This window comes from Plasmodium malariae (genome assembly GCF_900090045.1).
Source record: "Plasmodium malariae genome assembly, chromosome: 3".
In the NCBI taxonomy this organism is placed as follows: Eukaryota; Apicomplexa; class Aconoidasida; order Haemosporida; family Plasmodiidae; genus Plasmodium; species Plasmodium malariae.
The window spans coordinates 47,802-72,288 of NC_041777.1; the positions used below are offsets into that span (position 1 = coordinate 47,802).

Consider the following 24,487-nt stretch of genomic DNA (forward strand, 5'->3'; position numbering starts at 1 on the left):
TAAAGTATAATAATTAAAAGTTATACTTTTTAATAAAGAATTTAATTTTCTCCTTAATATATATTTTATCATATTTGAAACACAATCGATATATATATATACATTTATACTGATTACATTAAAGATTTCCTTTCATTTGGATAAAATAAATTAAAATGTATTTAATAATATATATTATTAAAATGGTGGAAAGTTTATAATAATGAAATTATGCTGAATATATAATATATTACCTTAACATGAACTTAATATTTTGCAAAAGGATATAAAAAAAAAATTTAATAAATTATTGCTCTTTTTTCTTTTATTTTTAATTTAATTATTATAATTTAGTAATATTTTTATAAAATCAAAGAAATAGGAGTAAAATATGAATAAGAATACAAATTAAATAGTACTCAATTTATAAGCATCAATATTTATTTAAAACCCACAGAAACGATAAAAAATACAATTATTTATCGGATTTCTAATAAGTACCACATATCTTTTAAATGTATCCATTCAAATTTATTCCTATTTTCCTTTTTATTATGTTACATTTATAAATATTTTTCATTGAATTTCTTTTAACCTGCCAAGGGGAATTTATAAATTTTGACTTTTTTTTTTTTTCGAATTTTTTGTAGTTACAGAATAATATTTTTCTTATAACTGTATCGTTAATAAAATTAGTAGTTATTAGTTTTTTTTATTATATTTTTAAAACTATCCATATATATATATATGTATATAAAATAAACTGATACTAGATCTATTTGTGAAAGTATAAAATATATATTTGTAAATAATAATTTTTTACGATTAATCTGTATCATAAAAATAAGTAGATAATAAATTTCATACAATGGTTAATTTTAAGTAAAAACTATAATAAATATAACTATGATTATTTTATAAAAAATATCATTATTACAGTAATAATATTAATTAAAATAAATAAAATATATTTTTGTTATATAATTATAATTATTTCGAAAAATTGATAAAATCATAATTAAAACATATATGAAAACTTCTAATATAATATCCTTATAATGCATAAAACAAATATATTATCTTATAACAATAATATTTTATTAATAAAATAATTATTTTTTGTTATTATTAGTATTAACATTATCCATGCTTCAACAATTATGAATAAATTCAGTATAATTTATGTATTCTCTTTTTATATTTCCAGTAATAAATATTTATATATTTTAAGGTATAATTATTTAGTTTAAATAGGGGCTTTTCAAAAAATTCTCTTATGATTCATTGTATAAAATATATATTACTCATATATTTTGTTATTTTAAAGAGTAATCTACAAGTATAATAAATATGTATATATATTTTTATTTTTTTATATATATTATGTGAACATAACAAATATTTTAATTCACTTCTAATCATTTTATCTTATTGCAAGTATATTTGAAATATATTAAATATGAAAAATTATAAAAGATTATCATACGTAAACCCATAAATACATATGTGTATTAATATAAAAAACATTATATAAAAACCTCAACGTATGGAAATATATTGTTCAATTGACAACGTTTTATTTTATTAAATGAAATTCAAATGTAAAAATTAAAAAAAAGTCATAATAATATTATAAATGAAAAAATAAAATAAGATACAAAAAATATCCATCATAAAATAACTTTTAAAAAATATTTATATTAACTATTACAATAATTATGTTTGTATTTTAAGTTCTACATTTTTTATTAAGAAAAATATAACTCATTATATATATGTTTTAATAATAAAAATAATTTTTTTTTATTACAATTCTTATTCTTTTTAAAATATATTTAATTATCTTTTAAGTATATTAATAGAATTCATATATAATAATTCCTCTTTATTTATATATAGTATTTAATACATATGAGCATAATATATTTTACAAATATATAATAAATGAAAAAAAGCAGAAATGATCTGTTATTATTTTTCGATTCCCTTGAATCATAAGTTATTACGTAGAATAACTAATAGGACATATAATAGGGATAAATACTATAGTAGTGACATATGAATAATTGTAAAATATAATGATATTACTTTTCAAAAATATTTTATTATATATTGAAAGTAAAATACGTATCATAAAGTTTTATTCATATTACATATATTATATAAAAATTATAAATAAAAATGTTGATATATTAATATATATTGTTATTATTCTACAAATACAAAATGATTTCAACAATAAATTTTATTAACAATCTTATGAGAATTTTTTTTTTTTATTTTATTTTATTTTTAATTTATAACTATAATAAATTTACACTATAATAATATCTGATCTTTCCTTACATATATATTTTTTTGATTATAAATATTTCTATTATACAAAGTCAAAAGCGATAATTATTCAACAAAAAATTTATCATGCCTATTTAATATATAAAATTAATGAGTTATTACATAGTTGTACAATATAGTTTATCTCCTTAAAAATACTTTTATTTTTAGAAGTATTTTTTTTTTTTGAAGAATCAAATATCTAACTTACAAAAGATTCCTTATCTATATATTAGTTAAATTTATATTTCATTTAAATAAATTCTAATTTTAGTAATAATGATGAAGATGAATTTTGTAAGGGGGCGTTTATATTATTATAACTGTAATAAAAATTAATTGAATTAATTCGAAAAATATCATTTTAATCTTCAGAACAAATAATCTTTATCAAAAGGGAAAATGTCATACTTTTCAAATAGATAGTACTAATGTATTTATAATATTTTAAAATATCAATGAAGATTCCTAAGTAGATATTCCAATGCAATGCACAATTTACATGAATATATACTAAAATTAATATTTTTTCCCGTATATGCTTTCAATTTAATTATATAATCATCATTTTAAAGAAAATAATAGATGAGTACATTTTCTTCTGTAAAATTTTTTAATTAATATAAAGTAATTAATTTTTTGACATCAACATATATACAACAATGAGGGAATGTTATAAACTGTATAAAGTATTCTATCCTATATTAATTTTAAGAAAAAACTGATAAGGAGACTTTGTTAAGAATTTTTATTTTTTAAATTAAATTTATTGAAAAACGATTTAATCACATATATACACATAATCTATCATTTTTTTATTTATATACCTTTTAACTTGATATGAATTTATTTTTTGTTACTTAATTACCGTATACTTATATACAATGACGTCCGAAAGTTCAGAGAATAATGTAAAATTTATGTTTTCTTCATTATAATTATATATATTATAGTATTCAATAATTCGTTTTTCACAAAAAAATGTAAAAATTTATTTCATAAATATATAATTTTTCTAATTTATATGTTATTATTATTTTTTTATTGTTAGGATAATTCCATAGAATTATTTCTTAAATATAAAGAGGAATTTATAGTGCTATTTCAAGTGAAGCCCAGGAGAATACAAATCCTGGAAAGTATTGTAATATAAAAGATGGTAATTTAATAACTAATAATTAAAATTTTACTACTGCTTGTCAAAATATTGGTAAATATATAAATAAATTAAGAGACAGCTATAAAAACGATAGCCTCAAACGCTGTAAGTACTTGAATTACCAGATAAATGAAGATAATCAATATAGTGAGGATTATAGTTGGTTTAAAGGATATAAGGAAATTTCCACCCATATAGATAATACATGTATGCAAGAAATAAAAAAAGTTGATCAGCATATTTTAAAGAAACTTGAAAACCTATACAAATTATATCCGGGTTTTAAAGATTACAGATCTAATAAGTATAAAGCTGCAAGTTGTGAAAATCCTGAAAGTTGTTACAAATTTTATATTGAACATTTCAAGGAATGTAATGGAAATATAAAGAACGAATTTTGTGAAGAATTAAAAAATTTTAAAAAAACATATGATAAAACAATGTGGGATGTTACTACATATCCTGATGTACCAAACATATTAGCACCTTCGAAAAGTTATGTTTTCATTGCCAGTTTTAACAACGACTGTCGCATTGCTAACATATGTTACCTTATTTTTTTTATATAATGTTAATGATAATTATAGTTGATAGGGCTTATATTCTGCCACAACTATTATGTTCAATTTCACAAGTAATTACCAAAAAAAAAAAATTATGTTTTTAAGAATATATATATATTCTTTCTTTTTTCATATAGTTTACTCCAATAAAATTATGGCTAAACGGTCATTTAACAAAACAAAGAACAATTGAACTTGAAGAAGTCAAAAAAGACCCAAGAGATTCCTTAAAAAAAATTTATGAAGTTGATAGAAATTATAAAGGAAGTTTACATAATATAGGTCATCAACCTAAAGTGCATCTTTGAAATAAAAGCTTCACTCTATATTATTTACAATAGAAAAACTAATACTCATTCATATGAAAGTTACATCCGTGTGGAAATTTATTAATAAATAAGATTAACTAAAAATAAACAAAAGAATAAATGTTTATTAAAATTACAACAATGATGGTATAAAAATTACATAAGGAATAGATTAACATAAATGCAATGCTATTGCGGGAGCCAGAAGCACATAAATACACTTATACATTGATTTTGTTTAAAGTGCAAAAAAAATAATTTTAAAACTTAAATATATAACAAAATATTACTCAGTAAATACTGATATTCTTACAGAATAATATTATGTAATGTTTATTAAGTATTAAAAAAGGAATGAAGAAAATGAAAAGTAGAATATAAATATTAATAACATATAATATTATTATATAAATACAAAAAGTAAAAATTTAAAATAAAAAAATCAGTCTGTAAATAAACAATAAATATATTTTATTTGTAACAAACTTTATTTTAAGTTTATATTGTTACTTGTTTCCCTAAAATTATATATAATTAAATAATTAATAAGTTATACAAAAATTTTAACGTTTTTTCACTTATATGCACATATTCTGTTTTCCATTGTACTAAGGATAATTATAGTTGACTATAAGGAATACTGATTTTAGCTTTGTTTAAAATTTAAATGGTGACAAGGCTAGGAGTTTCCTAATAATTCATAAATATTGTTTTCAGGTACCACTCTTTATTTTTTTCTTCCGTTAATTTTCTTTTATTTATACAACATATATGTCAAGTAAACGAATAGACATAAAATAAAATAAAATAAAAATATGAGAAACTATTTTGTAATTATAATATATTCACTAAAGTATATTTCAACAGCAACGAAGAATATTTATGCTTCTATTTTTCATTTTTATTTATTTTATACAAAAGGAAAAAAATATAAAATATTCCCATAAATGCAATAGCAATAAAGACAATAATATATAAAATATAAGAGAACTTGAAAGATAATCCTTTTTTGCTTAATATTTCATGTAAAATTCCATTTTCATAGTCTCCATGGAAATCTTACACATAACTTAACATATGATATTTTAGTTAATGAGATTCCCATTTTTAATCATATAAAATTGTCCGTTGCTCATATTATTTGTGAATTAGAAAATTTATAATAAGAGCTCATTTTAAATATTATACATAGCTATATGTGATCTTGAATTATACTGTACAAATGAAGTTACTATGTTAATGTAGGTATGAGATTTTTTTTATCATACATAATGCAATATTCAAAATTTATTTAACCAATTCATATAGTATTCAACTTTACATATATTTAACTAATATAAAGTTAAATATAAAAAAAGAAGAAAAGTTAAAATAATAAAGCTCCTATCATGAAATGTATAGTGTAATATATATGCAGAGCAAAATGTAGAACAAACATAAATAAAATAAAAACATATTTACTAAATATTAAGTCATTCTGTACACCCAAATATTATTTATGGAACTCCTTAAAAAAGCAATTAAATACAAAACAAATGTAACATTCTATAGAACACTGTATAATGGAACCTAATATTAATCAAAAGCTCTAATGTATAATAATGCATATATATAATAATGTTTATAATTCGATAATAAAATCCAGCGGAATAAGATTATTAAAATAAACAAAAATGATGTATGTGTTTCGCCTTTTAATATTTAAAATATTATAAATATTTTATATCTTTATGTGCCTTACAAAAAAATTTTATTACTAAATAAACAAATTATTTTTTAATAATCGAAAGACAACGAAGCAGAATAAATAAAAACTTATAGTCAAATATATTATTCGGAACTACTTATATGATCTAATTAATTAAATATTATTGATTTTTTTTTTTTAAACTTATTCTTAATAAAATAAATTTATTTTGTACGAAAAAAAAAATATATATGTAATAGTGATATAATCCAGCTAATAATTCAGTTGTTATTTATATACAATATATATATATATAACAACACAATTACATTCATCCACCTCATTTCTTCATGTGGAAAACAGGAAATGTTTACACTTAATTGAAAAAAAATTATTAAACATTTTTTTAATTAAGTCAGAAAATAGTAATTTAATAATAGTAAAGACTAAGCATAAGCAAGAATATTTTTTACAGCTACTAATACAAAGTCTCACATATATCAAAAAAAAATATATAAATTGTGCTTTTATGTGTTCATTTTATGTTATATACATATATTTTTCAAATAATTCATTTTATTTACCGACATATATATATGAAACACTGTTTTATGTTATTCTTGAAAAATATTTTAAAATAAAGTGTCAAAAACATTTAAATATTCAAATTAACAAAAAATTAAGTGTACATTTGTACTCTCGTAGTTCAAAAAAACTTGACTCCCATAGGTAGACCTATGAAATCTATAAAGTTATAGAATTGTTTGTTCTTTGCATATATAAATTAGAAAATTTTAAATTTTAATTGTTCTAAAAGTGTATTGCACTTAAAGAAGTATGTGCTTTATGATGCATCTCACTTTTCATATGCGTCAACTTTTCATGTTTTACAGCTTTTCTGCAGATACAAAAAATACCTAATAAAAATAAAATCCAAAATATAAGAAGTGATCGTAAAAGAAACGGAAAAACCTTCTTTACATCCTCTGTGTATGGAACAATACCTTCAATTAATGCTGCTACCGTAATTAATATTGCAAGTGCTAAATGCAAGATAAATAAAAAATTAAAAAGAACTCCTTTTCTATCTATAAATTTCCTTAAAAACTTAAAACCAGTTCTTACAACTCCCCTAACTTTCTTTAGATAATTTTTATTCTTTAGTGTACCTTTATCAGAATATGTAATTCCTTCGGTGTGGGCAGAAGATTTAACATTCATAGCTTGTTCAAGTACTCCTTTATTATTTAATGAACTTTTACATTGTTTTTTATTTTTTTCTTTGGTTCCCTTTTTATTATTAGATATATCTTTTATTTCATACACTCCAATATTTGGTATACCTCCTTTCATTCTTTCAATATTAGAAATCCTTTCGTTTTTATGAACTTCCACTGACCCATAAGTTCTAATATCCGTTATTCTATAATCATCGTGTTTTTTATGGAAATTTTTATTAACGTTACTCTGAAAAAACCAAGTATTCCTTATTTAAAAAAACAAGTAATATAATACTAAAAACAAGTATGATTAATAAAAAAAAGATACTATAAAAATGAATAATAAACGTGTCTATAATTAATATTGCCATACCACATTACTACATAAAATGACATACTCATTTAAAAGGATAAACTTAAAAACTTTAATAAAAAAGAATAGTCTAATTTTCTCTTTCATGCTGTACATTTTTAATGTTCTAATATATCCTGTTATGAACAAATTAATAATAATATAACATCCTTTTAATGACAAAGGATACTATATTTTTGTTTTATTTTTTTTTTTTATTACATTTTCGTAAAAAAATTAATAATATATATATTAGTATAATACATTTTGCAACTTAGAAAATGTAAATGAACTCTAAAATTTTATTATTAAATTTTAACCTTTATAATACAATTTATAAAAAAAATAAACTTTAACTAGAATAAAACAATATGAATTCATTTTTGAATATTTTTAATACATAAATTATTTATTTTGTATCGAATATTAATTATTTATTTTAGGAATCCTTTTCAAAATAAAATAAAAAACAAAACATATGATTCCTTAGTATATGAAAATACTCAGATTAAATAAAATATAAAATGTACAGCATATTAATAATGCATTATTCTGTATAAAGTATAAAATAATTGAAAACTTTAATTATGCTTTCTCATTAATAATTATTTTTTCTTAAATATTATAGTTCGTAACAAACGATTATTATTCATAAAAAATATTAATTATCATGACAATAAGAAAATCGTAATAATAAACTAAAAAAATATATTTTTGAAATTTTTTTGTTAATTATAAAACTTTTATTTTTTATTTGTTGTATATTTAAAAAATAATATTTATAAGATTATGTCTAATATGCGAAAAAATATATTTTTTAGATGCAAAAAAAAAAACAAAAAATTCTTATATTTGTATAATAATTTTTTAAAAATATAATTCACAATTGAGTTCTATTTATAATATCACTTCTAAGTGAAATATTTTAAAATTTGTTTACTTTTATATATACAAATTTTTTAATAAAATGTATACTTTTAGAAAAGATATTAATCAAATTTAAGAAAAAAAAAAAAATGTACAGAAATTAATATTATTTATTTACGTTTATTTATGTTAATTTCATTTACAATCTAGCATTATTAATATAGCTCATTTAGTTATAATTTTTCGGACATTTTGTTCATATCATTTTGTACTCATATAATATTTCTGTACAGTATAGGTTAACACATTTAATATTTTATGACAATCAACATATACTATTAAATATATTATGAACAATACACTCACGACATAAAAAAATCCATCTAACAATTTTTTTATAAATACAAATTTCTTGTTTTGGCAACATGCATGATTTGTAAACATTTTTGTAATCCTTTCTTTTAAATAATAAATCAGAATTCTTCTAAATTATTTATTTTTTCCCTAAATTTATATATAGAGTATAAATAGTTTAATTTTATGGCAAAAAATTTAATATATTCCACAGTAAATATATATACATTTATTGAATTTTTTTGTTATATATATACATGTATATATACATATATATCTTAATAGCGTTTACACACATTTCGAATTAGATCTTATTTATATTTAATATATAATATTAATATACGTGCATAATAATAAAGCAAATTAAATATAAAATAATATCGAGCTTTAGTTTATATTATATTATGTTCATATTTACATTATATTCACAATACACTGTCCAAAATAAAACATGATATTTATATATATATTGAATTATTGAGGATTATAATAAATTTCGATTATATAATGAATATAATTTATTACAAAGAAAAACCTAAGTTCTTGCACTTTTAAAAAAAAAATGTTCGAAATTATTTTGTTTTTTACAATTTAATATATAAATTATAACTTATACCTTCTCTAAAAAAAGGTTCCCACAGTACAATTTCTACAAAATATCTTCTCACCTATGATGAAAAATGTAATTGATTATATAATGGTCATTAAAATAACTGTATAAGACAAGATGGCAATCATTTTTGTATTTGCACGCAAAAATGTACCATTTTAAAATTTTGTTAACGATAACCACCGTAATACTAAATATAAATAAATCCAACTTTCCGTAAAATCTACTTTCATCGGTGTTAATCACCAGAACAAGGATGCTCATGTTACCTGGATTGAATTTATCTATTAATTTCCAGTAATTACATTATTTTTTTTTACAGGAGTTTTCTAATTTTTTCTTTTGCTAACACTATAAATTATTCTAATTAAAAATGAGAATGCATATCTACAATCCCTCTATTTTACTACTACATAAAATTACTATTTTTCGGTAGTTTTTTATTTACAAATATTCATTCTTTCTAAAAACTGATTTACTTCATACAATTTTATCTATTGTATTCATTAAGAAAAAAAAGTAAATGCATGGATACAACTAAATGAACAAAATAAACAAATATTGATAAATGATTTTTCGTGTAATCAGACACATTCTAATAACTAGCGATGTTGTATAACATATAATGCTGCACAAAATTATAATTTATAAATTGTTATTAGATAATATATTTGTTCATATGATATACGGGCATGAACAAATTAATTAAAGGGTATTTTAAAAAAATATCAAACAAAATTAAATGTCAGAATAAAAATTTTGACCGACATAATTACAAGAGTAGTAATATACGAATGAGTATAATTCTAACAGAACCATAAAAGGTTTATATAAAAGATACTAGGTAACATGTTTAAGAACCTTAAAAAAATATATATAAAATTAAAGAATAATTATTTTATTTAAGTTTATACATTATGAAGAAGATATAAAGAAAATATAAAATTACATTCAAATTAAGTACATAACAATATTAATATCATTACTCAAGTTTAATATGGGGCATATAATATTTATTATAAGAAATCATCCACATAATAGATATACATATAAATATAAATATATATATATATATATGTAAGTACAATTCAATGAATATATAGGTAAAACATTATAACTATTTATACTGAAAAATGAAACGATTAATGTATTTTCTAAAATCTAATAATAATAAAAATATTGCATATATTAATATTGAATTGAAACAAATATAATAATTTTTATAATATAATAATTAATTTGACATATATAGGATAAAATATGCAATAAAATTTTGAAAAATCAGCGTTAGAACTGTAGAGTATAATATTATACATATTATATATGGAACTAAAAAACGTAATTCTATAGAATTAAACGATATGAAATGAATATAAAAATATTAGCACGTATATTACATTATGACAATTTTGATAAATATAATTTATTCCATATTATGTGCAACAAAATGTACAAGTTCTCTATATAGTGTTATAAGACTCAATACTTACCTGTGTAAATAAAAGAATAAACATAAAATATTTTTATTATCAAAAATAAATTTTCCAATTTTTTTTGAAGGTATTTTATTATTTAAGGACGTATTTTCTATTATAATAAATACATAATTATGCAGTTTAGTATGAAATAATATGCACTATAATTTAAATGTGTGTTCCATTTTTTAATAATATATACTATAGTTCTTTGCGAATTTATACATATTAAATAAAAAAATAAAAATATATAATTTGTTGCTCAACTATTTTTTCTTAAATAAAAGTACTTTTAATTATATTTCTTTTTTTTTCTGTGATACATTTTAAGTTTGCAACATTTCTATTTGTTTATATTATGTTAGTAATTTACATAATGTACAAAATAATTATAATATTATTCGTTATTTTTTTAATAAATAATATATTTATTAAACTATAGAAAAAACTTAAGCATTTAATATTAATTTTATATCACTTTTAAATAAATCTACTGTATAAACTACAGTATAAAGCTTTAATTTTTATAATATATTAAAACAAAATAATAAAAAATAAACAAAAAAGGATACATGAAAAAAAAAAAAAATACACGAAAAAAAAAAAAAATACACGAAAAAAAAAAAAAAATACACGAAAAAAAAAAAAAATACACGAAAAAAAATAAAAATACACAAAAAAAAAAAATACATGAAAAAAAATAGTACACGAAAAAAAAGAAATACATAAAAGAAAAAAATTAATAAATAAAATATTTATTATAAACAATATAAAACTCTTTCCTTTTTTTTTTTTTTTCAAATTATCTTAAATATTATTATTAATTCAAAAGAAAAAATTTTAATTTAGTGCTCATTTGTTCGTTTCACCATAACAGCATAAATATTTATAAAATATAATTTTTATCATATTAAAGAATATAATACACAAATATATAGGTATTCAAAATTAAAATAAATAAAATAAAGCTATAATTATTTTATTGACGTTCCCTTTTTATTTGTATATAAAAATATTAATTAAAGCTACAATTTTAATTATTTAAGTACTCATTAAACCGTTACATTATATTTTAAACGGTACTTAATAAATTAAATAAACATGAAAATATTTATTAAGTATATTAGAATATAATTAATGAAAATTTTTTGTTGAATTTTTCATTATATTATAATGACTTATCCCATCATATATAAACGAAAACGTTAAAATAAGGATGCATGATTAATACATAAAATTCCCTTTAATAATTTATCATATAATAATAATATAACTTTTCAGACATGGTGAAATTGAGAAAAATAAAATAAAAATTAAAGAATAATTTCTTATATAAAGGTTTTTTTTATTTTTATATCTAAATGTTCAATAAATTTATAAATTTTGAATTCTATAATTTTACACATCTATCAGCTATTCTTCTTTGTACTATTATACAAATACCTTTTACACAGGAGGAATGAATTTTATAATTATTTTCCTTTATTGATCAATATATATAATTTAAATTGTTTCAAATTTTCCCAGTAAATACTTTACTATTTTATATTAAAATATACTTCTAACCCCCTAACTTGTTTATTAACATGTGGATAACAATGATAAGTAAGTATAAAATAGTTCAAAATTAATTAAATAACAAAATGAATGAATGGGATGAATATATATGTATATATTATATTATTATATATATATAATTATGATATTTGAAATATCAGAAGTATTTTTCATGTTTGTTTATTTTAAATAAGTTCTTAAGCATTTAAGTACAAAGGTAAAAACTTAATGGTATAAAAACCAAGCATGTTTTTAGTTTTTAATTTTCATGTGTTCCTTATTTTCTTAATTAAGTTTCTACATAAAATATTATATTTGATTTTATTAGAAATATCTTTCTAAATACATTATCTTCTCAATAAGTTGTAAGAATACTTGAAAATTTTTATTTTCCATGGAACATAATAATGAATTACTTGTATTAATATATGTCACATCAATTATATCATGTAATAATAACTTTTACAATTACTAATTAAAATAAATACATTTGGATACACCACATGTTGATGTTTTAATAAAAAATTAAATTGGATATATTATATAACACTTACAACAGTGCAGTATGTATTTTAAAAGAAGAAAAATTAAGTTTGATTTATACTCTTTATACCTGTATACTTTCTAAAATATTCATATAAAAGATTCTTATGAATTAGAATCACAATATAAAATATAACAAGATAAATCATATAAAATAAAATAAATTTTTTATTTAGCAACAATGATAATCCATATGATCTTTATTAATAATTGTAATGATAAAAAAATTATACCTCCCTTGATGCAATATGCGTTATTATATCTTTTTTTGCAAAAGGTATATGTGACATGCATTCAGATATACTGATACAACCTCAAGATTATTTGATTATGTTCTTCAGTATAAATGTTTATTGCTCTAGGTTCAGTTATTCCTCATTATTTTCAATAATAAATTAGTTTATTTTAATTCGAAAAATGTGTTTAGAGAGTGCATAATTCAGATACCACTTTTAAAATGAATTATATTTATTATTAAATATATTTATATTGGAAAGTCTCACTATAGAACTTATAAATGTAAAATCAAATTAAAGAATCATTTGTAATATATAGATATTTAAATTATATAACTGTGCAATTAACCTCGAAAATATACGAAGTATTTACAGAATTGTGAGTAATATGAACGGAACTTCTTGCGATGAAGGAAAAGATGCTTCATTATAACTACATAATTTTATAGGGACATAACTATAATAATTATTTGTATGTACACTGTCAAAAATATAACTGTCCTACAACGATAGAATTAAAAGTTATTGTTTATGTATGTTTAAATCAGAATAAAATTATCACTAATTATGGTAATACAATTTAATTCGAAAATTTCGGAAAATATTTACGAAAAAAAAATTCTTAATATTTTAATTATCCTATTTTTAATATTTCATATTAACTCCAATTGGTCGTATACAATAATTAAATCAAAAATAATTTTATTATTTTCTTCCATTTATATAAGTTTCATCTAAGATTAAATGAAAATTATTTGTTTATAACAACACATAATAATTCAAAAAATTTTGGTATTATCCTTTATTAAAATCATATATCTAGTTCTACTTATATAAATTCCTTCAATATCTAGTGTTTAATTTTAGTGCTGATTCTATTATTTCATGAAATATAAAATTCACACAAAATTTTTTGAACAGTTCCTAAAAATTTATAAAAATTGTTAAAAGAATGGATAGTTTAAAAGAATATTATATATATATATTTACAAAGGTGTATTTCGTCTTCCTAAGAACAATAAAATCAATTATATAAGCACAGTTATATTATAACCTGTAATAAAAAGGTTTATAACATATTTTATTGCAGAACTATTTTTTAAATTTATAATAAATATGTATTGGTATCTCCAGTCTTTACATTGTTTCTACTTAAACAAGTACTGAATAAAGTAACACTTATTCTGTTCCATATAATAATATGGTTTTTTTTTATTTGTAAAGGCACTAATAAAAATGACATACTATAAAAATAGGATTATTCTATATGTCTATACATAAAAATGCTGTTCATATAGAATTAAAAATTTTAACACATTATAGTAATATATAATATTATCGAAAAAATACATATATATATATATATATATATATTGCTAAAATACATGTTAGTTATTTGTTCACTTCTTCAATGCAGTATCTCCATATATGGTAGTCTCATTTTCATTATATTCCTATGCATACTTTTACAAAGAAAAAAATATTCATGGGTTATTTTACTGACTAAATATTATTTTTTAAAGTACACATAAGTTGTATAACAAAAAAATATATTAATGCTACATTATCATTTTAAGTTAAATCTATTAAAAATAATATTTTATAAATAAAAATTAATCATGAAATATACTAGTAAAGTAGTTAAACGCGAAACTATATACATTACTCTTATTTAACAAAACCTTGTACAAAAAATATAGTAAGTTTTTATATAAACTTAATTAAAGCTTATCTAACCAAAAGAAGCATTGTTTTGTATTAATAAATTATCTATAAAAAAATATCACTTTTACTTTAATTATATTTCATTTAAAAAATTAACGTTATAAATATAAATGATTTAGTAATTGTTAATGTAAAATATACATATTTTTATACTTCTTTAAAATAATCTAACTCGTAATATATATATAGATATAGAAAATAGGACACAATCATATAATTACACAACATTATAAGATTCTAAGAAATATATAGTTATTTTCATTCCTCTAATGATATTTTAACTCTTTGTAAACAAATGCATATATATATAATTTTAATCTTACGATAAAGACAAAAAAAAAAAGAATTTATACAATTTAAATATTAACCTATGATTATAGTTAATACCTTAATTTAATACTATATTTATGTAAAAAGTAAGAAAATATATATAATGTATATTTATTTACAAATTTTTAATATTTATTTAAATATTTTTGTAAAATTGAATAAACGCAAAATTTAGGTGGAATAACAAAAATTTAATTGGAGTTAACTCTTCATTTAATTGTGAACATTTAGAAATAAGGATTTATTAAGCAATTACAAATTAGTAATAATCAAGAAATGTATTATTTTATTATATGTTTATATATTCTTTTTTAAACAATGCAAAAAAAGATTATTTTATTAAAATATCTTTTACATTAAATATGTTTTATAATAAATTTATCATAAAACATATTTTAGAGAATAAATATTAAGCTTTTTTAAGTAATATAAATATATATATATATCAGTGCGATAAAAAACTTTCATTTCATTTTTTTACATACAAATAGCACACACTTATTTTTAATTTATAAATAATAATTCATTTTTCTTTTTTATTATATTAACAAATAATAAACTTAAAATAAAACAAGATAAGAAACAGAAAGAATCGCTTTTTAATTGAATTGCAAATAATCACACTTCAATTATAGTGTATGAAATATGCTATTAAACATTTTATTTACCATACAAATATTTATTTTTCTTAAAAATTTAAAAAGATATAATAAAACATAATATTTAATAATGTATAGACAATACATAAAAATAAAAATATAAAAACATTAAAATTCACAAAAAACAAAAAAAAAAGAACATTTTCTTTATTGATATGTATTAAAATGTCCAGGTATATGTATTTGTACTTGTAAAATTTAATCATAATGGATACGTGTAAAAAAAGTATATATCTAATGATATTATTTCTTATAAAAGACTTCCTTAATAAAATTAGCATATTAGATATTATTCATTTAAATAGGCCCTAAATTTAATTTTATTTTATTTCTCCCTATTTTTAAGGTTCTTATAAACCAATGTAACTATTAATATAACTATTGGAACCAAAATTACACCATAGGCTATATAAAAAAAATGATGTCCAGCAATATCCATCAAGGCCTTCAGTACCACAACACATCACAAATCTAACTTCAGTGCATTATAAATTTCATCTACAAATAGTGGCAACAAACTATGTTTTTGTAATATTGGAAATCCTATTCCCAACAATAAAATAGAAATAAATATATAAACAAGATATCGGTATTTTCTAAATATTAGTTTTTTGTGAAGCTATAGTAGCAATCGTTCTATTTTTTTTAATATGATAATTATGATCTATTTTTTTGACCCATTTTCTTTCAAATTTGAAATGTTTTCCATCAAAGAATCCATTATTATAATCAATAACTTATTTATTGTATTTCCCTTTTGTTAATGAACATATATAAGAATCTTTGTTTTTTCCTTTGGGCACTTTTTCATCAATAGGTATATCATTTTGTTTGCTTTCTCCATTATTTGGTATCTCTTTTAACCATAAGATACCCGAATTATTATTTTTTTTACTTTTTACTAGTAATCTACAAGTTTTTTATTTAATGTTCTACCAAAGTTTCATCTTCATCAAATTATTTTGTTAAATGTTCTCTGAAAAAACTAAGTAAATTTTTATTATTTAAAAGAACATATTTAAAAATATAAAACAGTAATAACAAAAATAAAACACCAAAAATATGAATACTACAAATACATGTAAATAATATTATCATACCACATCTCTGAGAAAAAGAAATATCCAACTTAAAATGATAAAACTACAAATTTTAATAAATAACAGTGACTTAAATTTTTTTTTCATAATTTATATATTCAATTTAGTAATATATTCACTAAGAAAATTAATAAAAATAATATAACATACTTCTAATTATAAAGGATGCTCCATTTATTTTATAATTTTTTTTTTATTAAAGCTTCATAAGTACTTAATACTGTGCATATAACTACAATGCATTTTACATTGTTCATAAAGAAAAATAACTTTAAAAACGTATTTTATAGGTTTAATCTAAATTTTGTTTTAAAAACAAATAAATTTAATTAAATAAAATATTTGAATTCATTCATAATTATTCAAAACGCAAAATACAACTATTTAATATACTACACTAATCAAATAATTTTGTTATTAATACTATTCATTATAAGATAAAATAAAAAGATATATATACAATTTCCTAATATTTGTAATGTTTGAGCTTTACAAACAACGTAGAACATGCACAATATATGTATGATGCTCTCCTCTACATATTAGGATAATAATTACAAATTTTAAATATATTATCCTATAAATAAGTCTAACTTTGTAAAATTTATATTTTAGAAAAACTCGTGATTATCCTTAAAATATATTAATTATTATATCATAATGATTGTAAGAATAGTAAATGTAAAAATGGAATTTTGTACAAATTTTTTATTGTATTAATTACAACAAGCGATTTAGATAGTACTTATTCGCCTACAATTTTTACTGTCAATGATATATATATAAAATTCAATTTATAATATACTTCTTATAGTTCTTAAAGAAACGTAACTTTTAATTAATTCCAAATGTTATTTTCTTAATTTTGTATCATAATTCTTGAAAATTATAATTTCTATTTAATTTGATTTTGTATAATTATTTATAAAGGAAAATTCTTCACATATATCTATTTATTTTATTCTTTTCTTTTCATTTAAATATATATTATTAGTACAAATATTAACATAAAAAAAATAAAAGATTGACAGTAAATTTAGTAAAAAATATTAAATCCAATTGCAGTCATTCAGAAATATTTCAAATGAAAGGAATTTAAAAATAAGAAAAAAATATATATATATTTTATTATACACATAACAAATATAAAAGAATAACAATATATTTTAAGAATATATACAATTTAGTTATTTTTCTGCTTTTTTTTATAAGGATTATATAATTATTTATTTATTTTTTTTACACAAAAGTAGTGCAAAAGTATATATTAAAGGTATAACATAATCAACAAAAATAAGCATATAAATAAATAATACTATATTAAAAATATTTTTACAGTAATAATTAGTTATTTCGCAGTAATTCTGTCTTTTGCATATTGTAACACGTACAGTGATAATTATATAAATATTATATCACCCTAAATATTTGATAATATATGAAATATAACGTTATATATTTGTTCCCTTAAAAAAATTTGATACTTACAAGTATATAATTAAAATATTTACAAAAATTAATTATAATTATGTATATATATATATATATATATATATACATATAAAAAGATAGATATAAATATATATTTTATTTTCTCAAAATAATATATCTTTTAAGAACTCTTTGTAACTAAAAATTTAAAATTAGAAAAAATAAAATATATTTACATTATTATAGAATATGTTATGTTGTTGAAAATACATATGAATTATTTTTTGATATAACTTACCCGCTTATGTTTTAAAATTAATATAAATTAATACACGACTTTCTTATTTTGAATGCACGGTAAACAAATAATAGTGGTTTTAAAAATATTTTTTCATAAAGCTATAAAATACAGTAAAAACCAAAATATAAATAATATTATATTAATGTATTTATTCTAATATATGAATTAATAATTACAGAAATATAACCATAAGATTTCATTAAAATTTATAATATTTAATCTAGTATATTATTACATCTATATGCAATTATAATTTTGTTATATTTTATTACAAAGTTACAGTTTATTTTTCATTTTTTTCAAATATATAACCCTATAATTTTCTTCATCATATGTATAACATAATAAATTTTTATATTTTGTAGAAGTAAACAAAATTATTTTCATTTATATACCTAAATATAAATTTTATTAATTATAATTTAGAAAAAATGAAATCATAACAATTCTAAAGTTACAGTAGCTATATACATAAATACATATGCTTAAAATAATTTATACAATTTTAAAACTACTCAAGGATATAATATATACCATAAATATTTAATATTTAGCAAATTTATATATATATTCAATATTAAGTGTCATAAGGCCATTTAATAGAACGTACTTTAAAGAAGCCTAAAAATAATTTAGCATAATTTACTTTTTTTTAGTATTCATTTCACCGTACAATGTATTAAATATAAAAAAATATTAACAGCATAATTATAGCATTATAATGGATTATATTAGAAATAAATTACAAAAGTTACACAATAAAAAAAAAATATATGTTATCACTAGTAGTAATTATTTGATTTGTAGTTTACATTATTTAGAAAATCAAAAGAATAAAAAGAATTAATTACATTAATACAAGTAATAATCTTTATTTATATATATTTCATTTTATTAGGAAAAGAAGAAAAAAAAAAAAAGTCTAAATACATATATAATGATATTATTACACGATAATGTATATATTTCTTATCAATGTTACTTATATGTATTTTTGTGTTAACAGCTATTCGAATTTTTCTTTAAAAAGGACACAATAACATTATATACAAATATATGCTTAACTGTTATTTAATATAAAAATATGATTATTATATATTTACGGTTATAATTGATTTATTTATGTTAATAACCGATAACAACCATATAAAATAAATATTGATACATTCAATTATTTTATAGTTCTCAAATAAATTCATACGTACTTGATTATTTTATAATTTCTATATATTAATACATATTGATTGTAAATTATACTATTGATAAATAGAAAACATAAAAATTTTAATTTTTCGTCCAGATATTTGTTTTGAAACATATACAGAAATAATGTACACTTGTTATAGGAATTTTACATCCATAGCAGTATTAATTTTTTTAAATATATCTTAATTTTTTATTAAATTATTTATTTATTATAAAAAAATATAATAGTATAACCAACATAAAAACTAATGCCTAAATATTTTCTAATTTTTTTTTCTGAATCTAGTTCTCAAGGAGTAAACGTGAAGTATTAAACAGTTGGGCTAAGTCTCACAATGTAGTAGCTAAAATAAATTATATCATAAATAAAACTAGTTCCTTAAATAGAAGTGATATTAAAAAAGAAGATTTTAGGAATAAATTCTTACATATGGTGAATTTTCTAATTATACAAAAGAATATACATCCAAATATTTTTTCAAAGGGGAGGTGGGAAGCACTACTTAGAGAATTTTTAAGTACATACTTTAACAATTCTTCTATACATGAAATATGTCTTTTTATATTAAAGAAGGAAGAAAGATAACTTTTAAAATTATCATATAAGGCACCAGATTTCTGTAAAGAAAAAAATGATCGGCTAAAATTTCTAATACCCTATTAAACAGAAGATGAAAATTCACATAAATGTAACAATGATCCTAAATGTATAAATAACTTTAAAGAATATAATGCGTGTATTATAAATACAAGAGAAGTTTTTTTTCAAAACAGAATATTTAAGAAATCCCAAGCAATAACACAAAAAATCGATTTTCCGAGAGACGAAATATGCGACGTATTCAAGGATAAAACTTTTCATGAACTCGTAAATGCAGATTTGGTTAAATATCCTTATTTTCAAGTTATGTATGGACAAGAAACTTGTACAAAAGATGTACGAAAACAGAATTCAATACCAGGTTCACATACAAAGAAATATAGAGCTGCTGTCGAAGAGAAATCTCGATCTTTTGATAAATGTGAACTTGATCTAGCAACACAATCAGAAGCTACGAAACATCAAACACCAAATATTCAATCTGAAGATAATTACTTAAAACAAAATTTATTATTGCAAGTTCTTAAACATTTGAAAACTTCACAAGGAACAATAAAATCATAAAGTTAAACAATATTTTTTGGTAGTGATAATAAAACATATATATCGAAACATATTTAACCTATTATTGTTCCAAATTCTTTAGTCGCCCCTTCGTTCCTTACAGTTACATGTAACACTTATGCTCTTTATTTCCCTATTTTCGAAATAACTATATTAAACAATATACATATTTAAAATGTATTTACAGTTCTAAAATGAAATACCCCTATTACATACGTATTATTTTTTTTAATAATTTTTCCAATTGTTATACTATTTTTCCTTTTTATTAAAGTAACATAAACCTTAAGTATTAAATATATGATAAACGCATGATTCTTGTAATAATTTTACTAACAAAACACTTTTTACTCTACTACAGTACGATTTAATGGGGATGTTTGAAAAAAAAAAAAAAGAAAAACAAAGATGAAATTAATGAAAATAGTAACACCTTCATATCCTGCTATAAAAATTAAGTGTTTAGTTCATGCATATTTAGAATATCCCTTATATAATGATGGAGAAATTACAAAAAATGTTATATTATGTGAACATATTATTAACAAAAACATAAAAAATCAAAGCGAAAAAAGTACAGAACAAAAACTATTATAGAAATGCATATGCAAATGCTCGAAGAATGCAGAAATAAAGAATGGGAATCCAGCAAAGGAGAATTTTTAGAAATATGAATAGAAGTGTTTACAAATGAGAAATATAAAACACATACTCATTTAACAAATGATGAACTAATAACAGAAAATATTAAAAGAATGAATGATGTATAACAACAAAAATGGCTATGCAATAAGTGGATAGAGAGACTTGGAAATCATTCAGAAAAATTGAAAAACGAAGATTGGTTTAACAATCTGAATAATGCATGGAAAAAGAAATAAGTAAACTTAGGAGAAATGGAAAAATTAAAAAAGTAATCTTCTAATGAAAATCAAAAAGTTCCATTTATTAAAAAAGAAAAATTATTATGGAAAAAATGGATATAAAAAATAGATACGAACATAGAACAATATTTGAAACACAACTGATTAAATGGATTGTCAAAAGAATTGCAAAATATTTTTATATGAGTTCGAAATTGAAGAAACTAAAAATGATATTCCATTAATAAATATGAAAGAATTGGAATATAAAGAATGCTATAAAGAATTATGTAAATATGTAAAAAAAAAGTATTAGTAAAACTTTGTGTACTCGTACTTATGATGATATCAGAAGAATGTAAAAAAATTAGACTGTATAGAAAATAGAAAATCATATTTTGATAGTTCCATAAATGAATGGAACGCGTAGGTGAATTTATCGAGAGAATCAGAAATTACAAAAAATATAACTAATGTTAACCGAGATGTTTCGAGAAATAAGAAAAATGCTTATCATGTAGAATAAAACATTAGAAGGGAGATGAATGGTTGAATAAGTTAAGATGATGAATATGTAAATTTCATAATTAATGATAGAAGGGTTGATAAATCCATTGAAATAAAATAAAAACAGTTTTCACAAATTCACAGATATACATCTAAAATATATTCTCATGATATTTAACAGAAAACATGTTGTCAATGAAAAATATTTCTTAAATATTCTCATATCATAATGGAAAAAAGTAGAAGAATGTAAAGTAATGAAAAATAAAAAAGAAAAAAGCAATCGTGAAATACAATAAATTAAATGCACGTACTTAAAAAATATTCCTAATAAATATAATTTTTTTTATTTCTTTAAGAATATCTATAAAAAATTTATACTAATCCTTGATTCAATAAAAATTGGAAGTTGTTATTGTATATATAAAAGAGAATTAATCTTTTTCTATGAGTTATTAGGGCAACAATTCAAGATATTTTTAGCAATGTTCTTTGTTTGGATCCATTATAACATCTTTTTAAGTTAAATTATAAGAAATGTTAAATTTATATCATATAACTTTAAAATCTATATTAATTTCTTATATATATATTAGATCAACACATAATATTGAAAACCAGATTCTCATAGTAGTAATATTAAAGAGAACATTAGTACCCTCCATAAGGATTCATTTAATTTTATATATATATATATATATTTATATATATATATTGTTTGTTAATTTTTTTTCGTTTTTTTCTTAAATATTTAATTTGTTTATACTTCCTTTATGTAATTTTTCATTGAAATTTTGTGTCCATACAATATCATGTTTTACCATAAGAGAAATTTATTTTTAGCATGATTAATAATAAAAATATTATTTAACGATACAAGGAAAAAAAAAATTATTATATTTTTTAATAATATATTTTTCTTACATATAAATCTATAAAGTTATGTATTATGTTGAATAGCAGTTATTATTATGAATAATCTAATATAAAGTTTAATGGTTTATTTTAAACCTAATATGTGAATAAAAAAAAATTAATATATTTTTTTTTTACTTATAATTGTACAAGCATAATATACATACAATAACTAATTGTATTATCCAGTGTTATAATACACATAATTAATGACTTTATATTATATATCTTATTTTATATACCTTACTATATAAAATTATATATATATAGATATAGATATATTTTCTGTTATCACCCTCTTTATGTTTCATATCAAAGAAATGTTTTTTCTTATGTCTATTTGTGACACCTAATATAAATGATTAATATATTTCAAAGTATTCGGAAAATATTACTGTTATAAATTAACTATAAAAGATAACTATAAAAGTCAAAACAGATTTAATATGTATATATAAATATTTATAAAAATATATAAAATATTTTTTTTATTTGTAAAGTGCGATAACAGAAAAATAGAATATTCATACATATATATTATTTTATTTACTATTTTTTTGTAATTTATTATAAACGTTGATAAAAAATTAAGGAACATTAAGTAAAATACAGTTGCATTTAAATTTCTTATTTCCTTTTTCAACAAAATTTTTTTAAATATTTTAGAATAGATTACATTTTTCCTTTTACTTGGTTTTATTTTACTTTATGAAATATAACTGTACAGGAAGAAAGAAAAAATAATGTTATATTACTTTTTATGATTAAATATTTTTATTATATAAAATATTTAAGAAAACTAATATGTAATTTCACTGAGATTATTAAGAAACTAATTTTAAAACAAATTAATACATCATATGTATAATAAAAAAATAAAAAGTAATATTATTATACCTTTAAAATTTTTTTTTTTCATTTATTTCAACTAAGTAATAAATTGTGACTTTTCTTTCATCTTCTTACACGTTACAGATTACTTGAATTCACAATGGTTAGTAATTTCATCATATATATTATTAATTCTAATAGATATATAGC

General features: G+C 19.0%; 1 protein-coding gene and 3 pseudogenes across 1 annotated transcript, besides 3 other annotated features; 2 read left to right on the forward strand and 2 right to left on the reverse strand.

Moving 5' to 3' along the window:
* The first annotated feature begins 3,197 nt into the window (after nucleotides 1-3,197).
* Nucleotides 3,198-4,343, forward strand: PmUG01_03011000 (annotated as a pseudogene).
* Nucleotides 3,198-4,343: a sequence feature (PIR protein, pseudogene).
* A 2,497-nt stretch (nucleotides 4,344-6,840) lies between these two features.
* Nucleotides 6,841-7,710, reverse strand: PmUG01_03011100 (Plasmodium exported protein, unknown function; the record flags this gene model as incomplete). The annotated part of the gene is made up of 2 exons (XM_029008747.1): nucleotides 6,841-7,497; nucleotides 7,624-7,710. The coding sequence occupies 2 exons, from the start codon at nucleotides 7,708-7,710 to the stop codon at nucleotides 6,841-6,843; spliced, it is 744 nt and encodes a 247-aa protein (XP_028859343.1).
* Nucleotides 7,711-16,247: 8,537 nt separating this feature from the next.
* PmUG01_03011200 lies at nucleotides 16,248-17,145 on the reverse strand (annotated as a pseudogene).
* Nucleotides 16,248-17,145: a sequence feature (fam-m protein, pseudogene).
* A 2,974-nt stretch (nucleotides 17,146-20,119) lies between these two features.
* Nucleotides 20,120-22,652, forward strand: PmUG01_03011300 (annotated as a pseudogene).
* Nucleotides 20,120-22,652: a sequence feature (STP1 protein, pseudogene).
* Nucleotides 22,653-24,487: the final 1,835 nt, after the last annotated feature.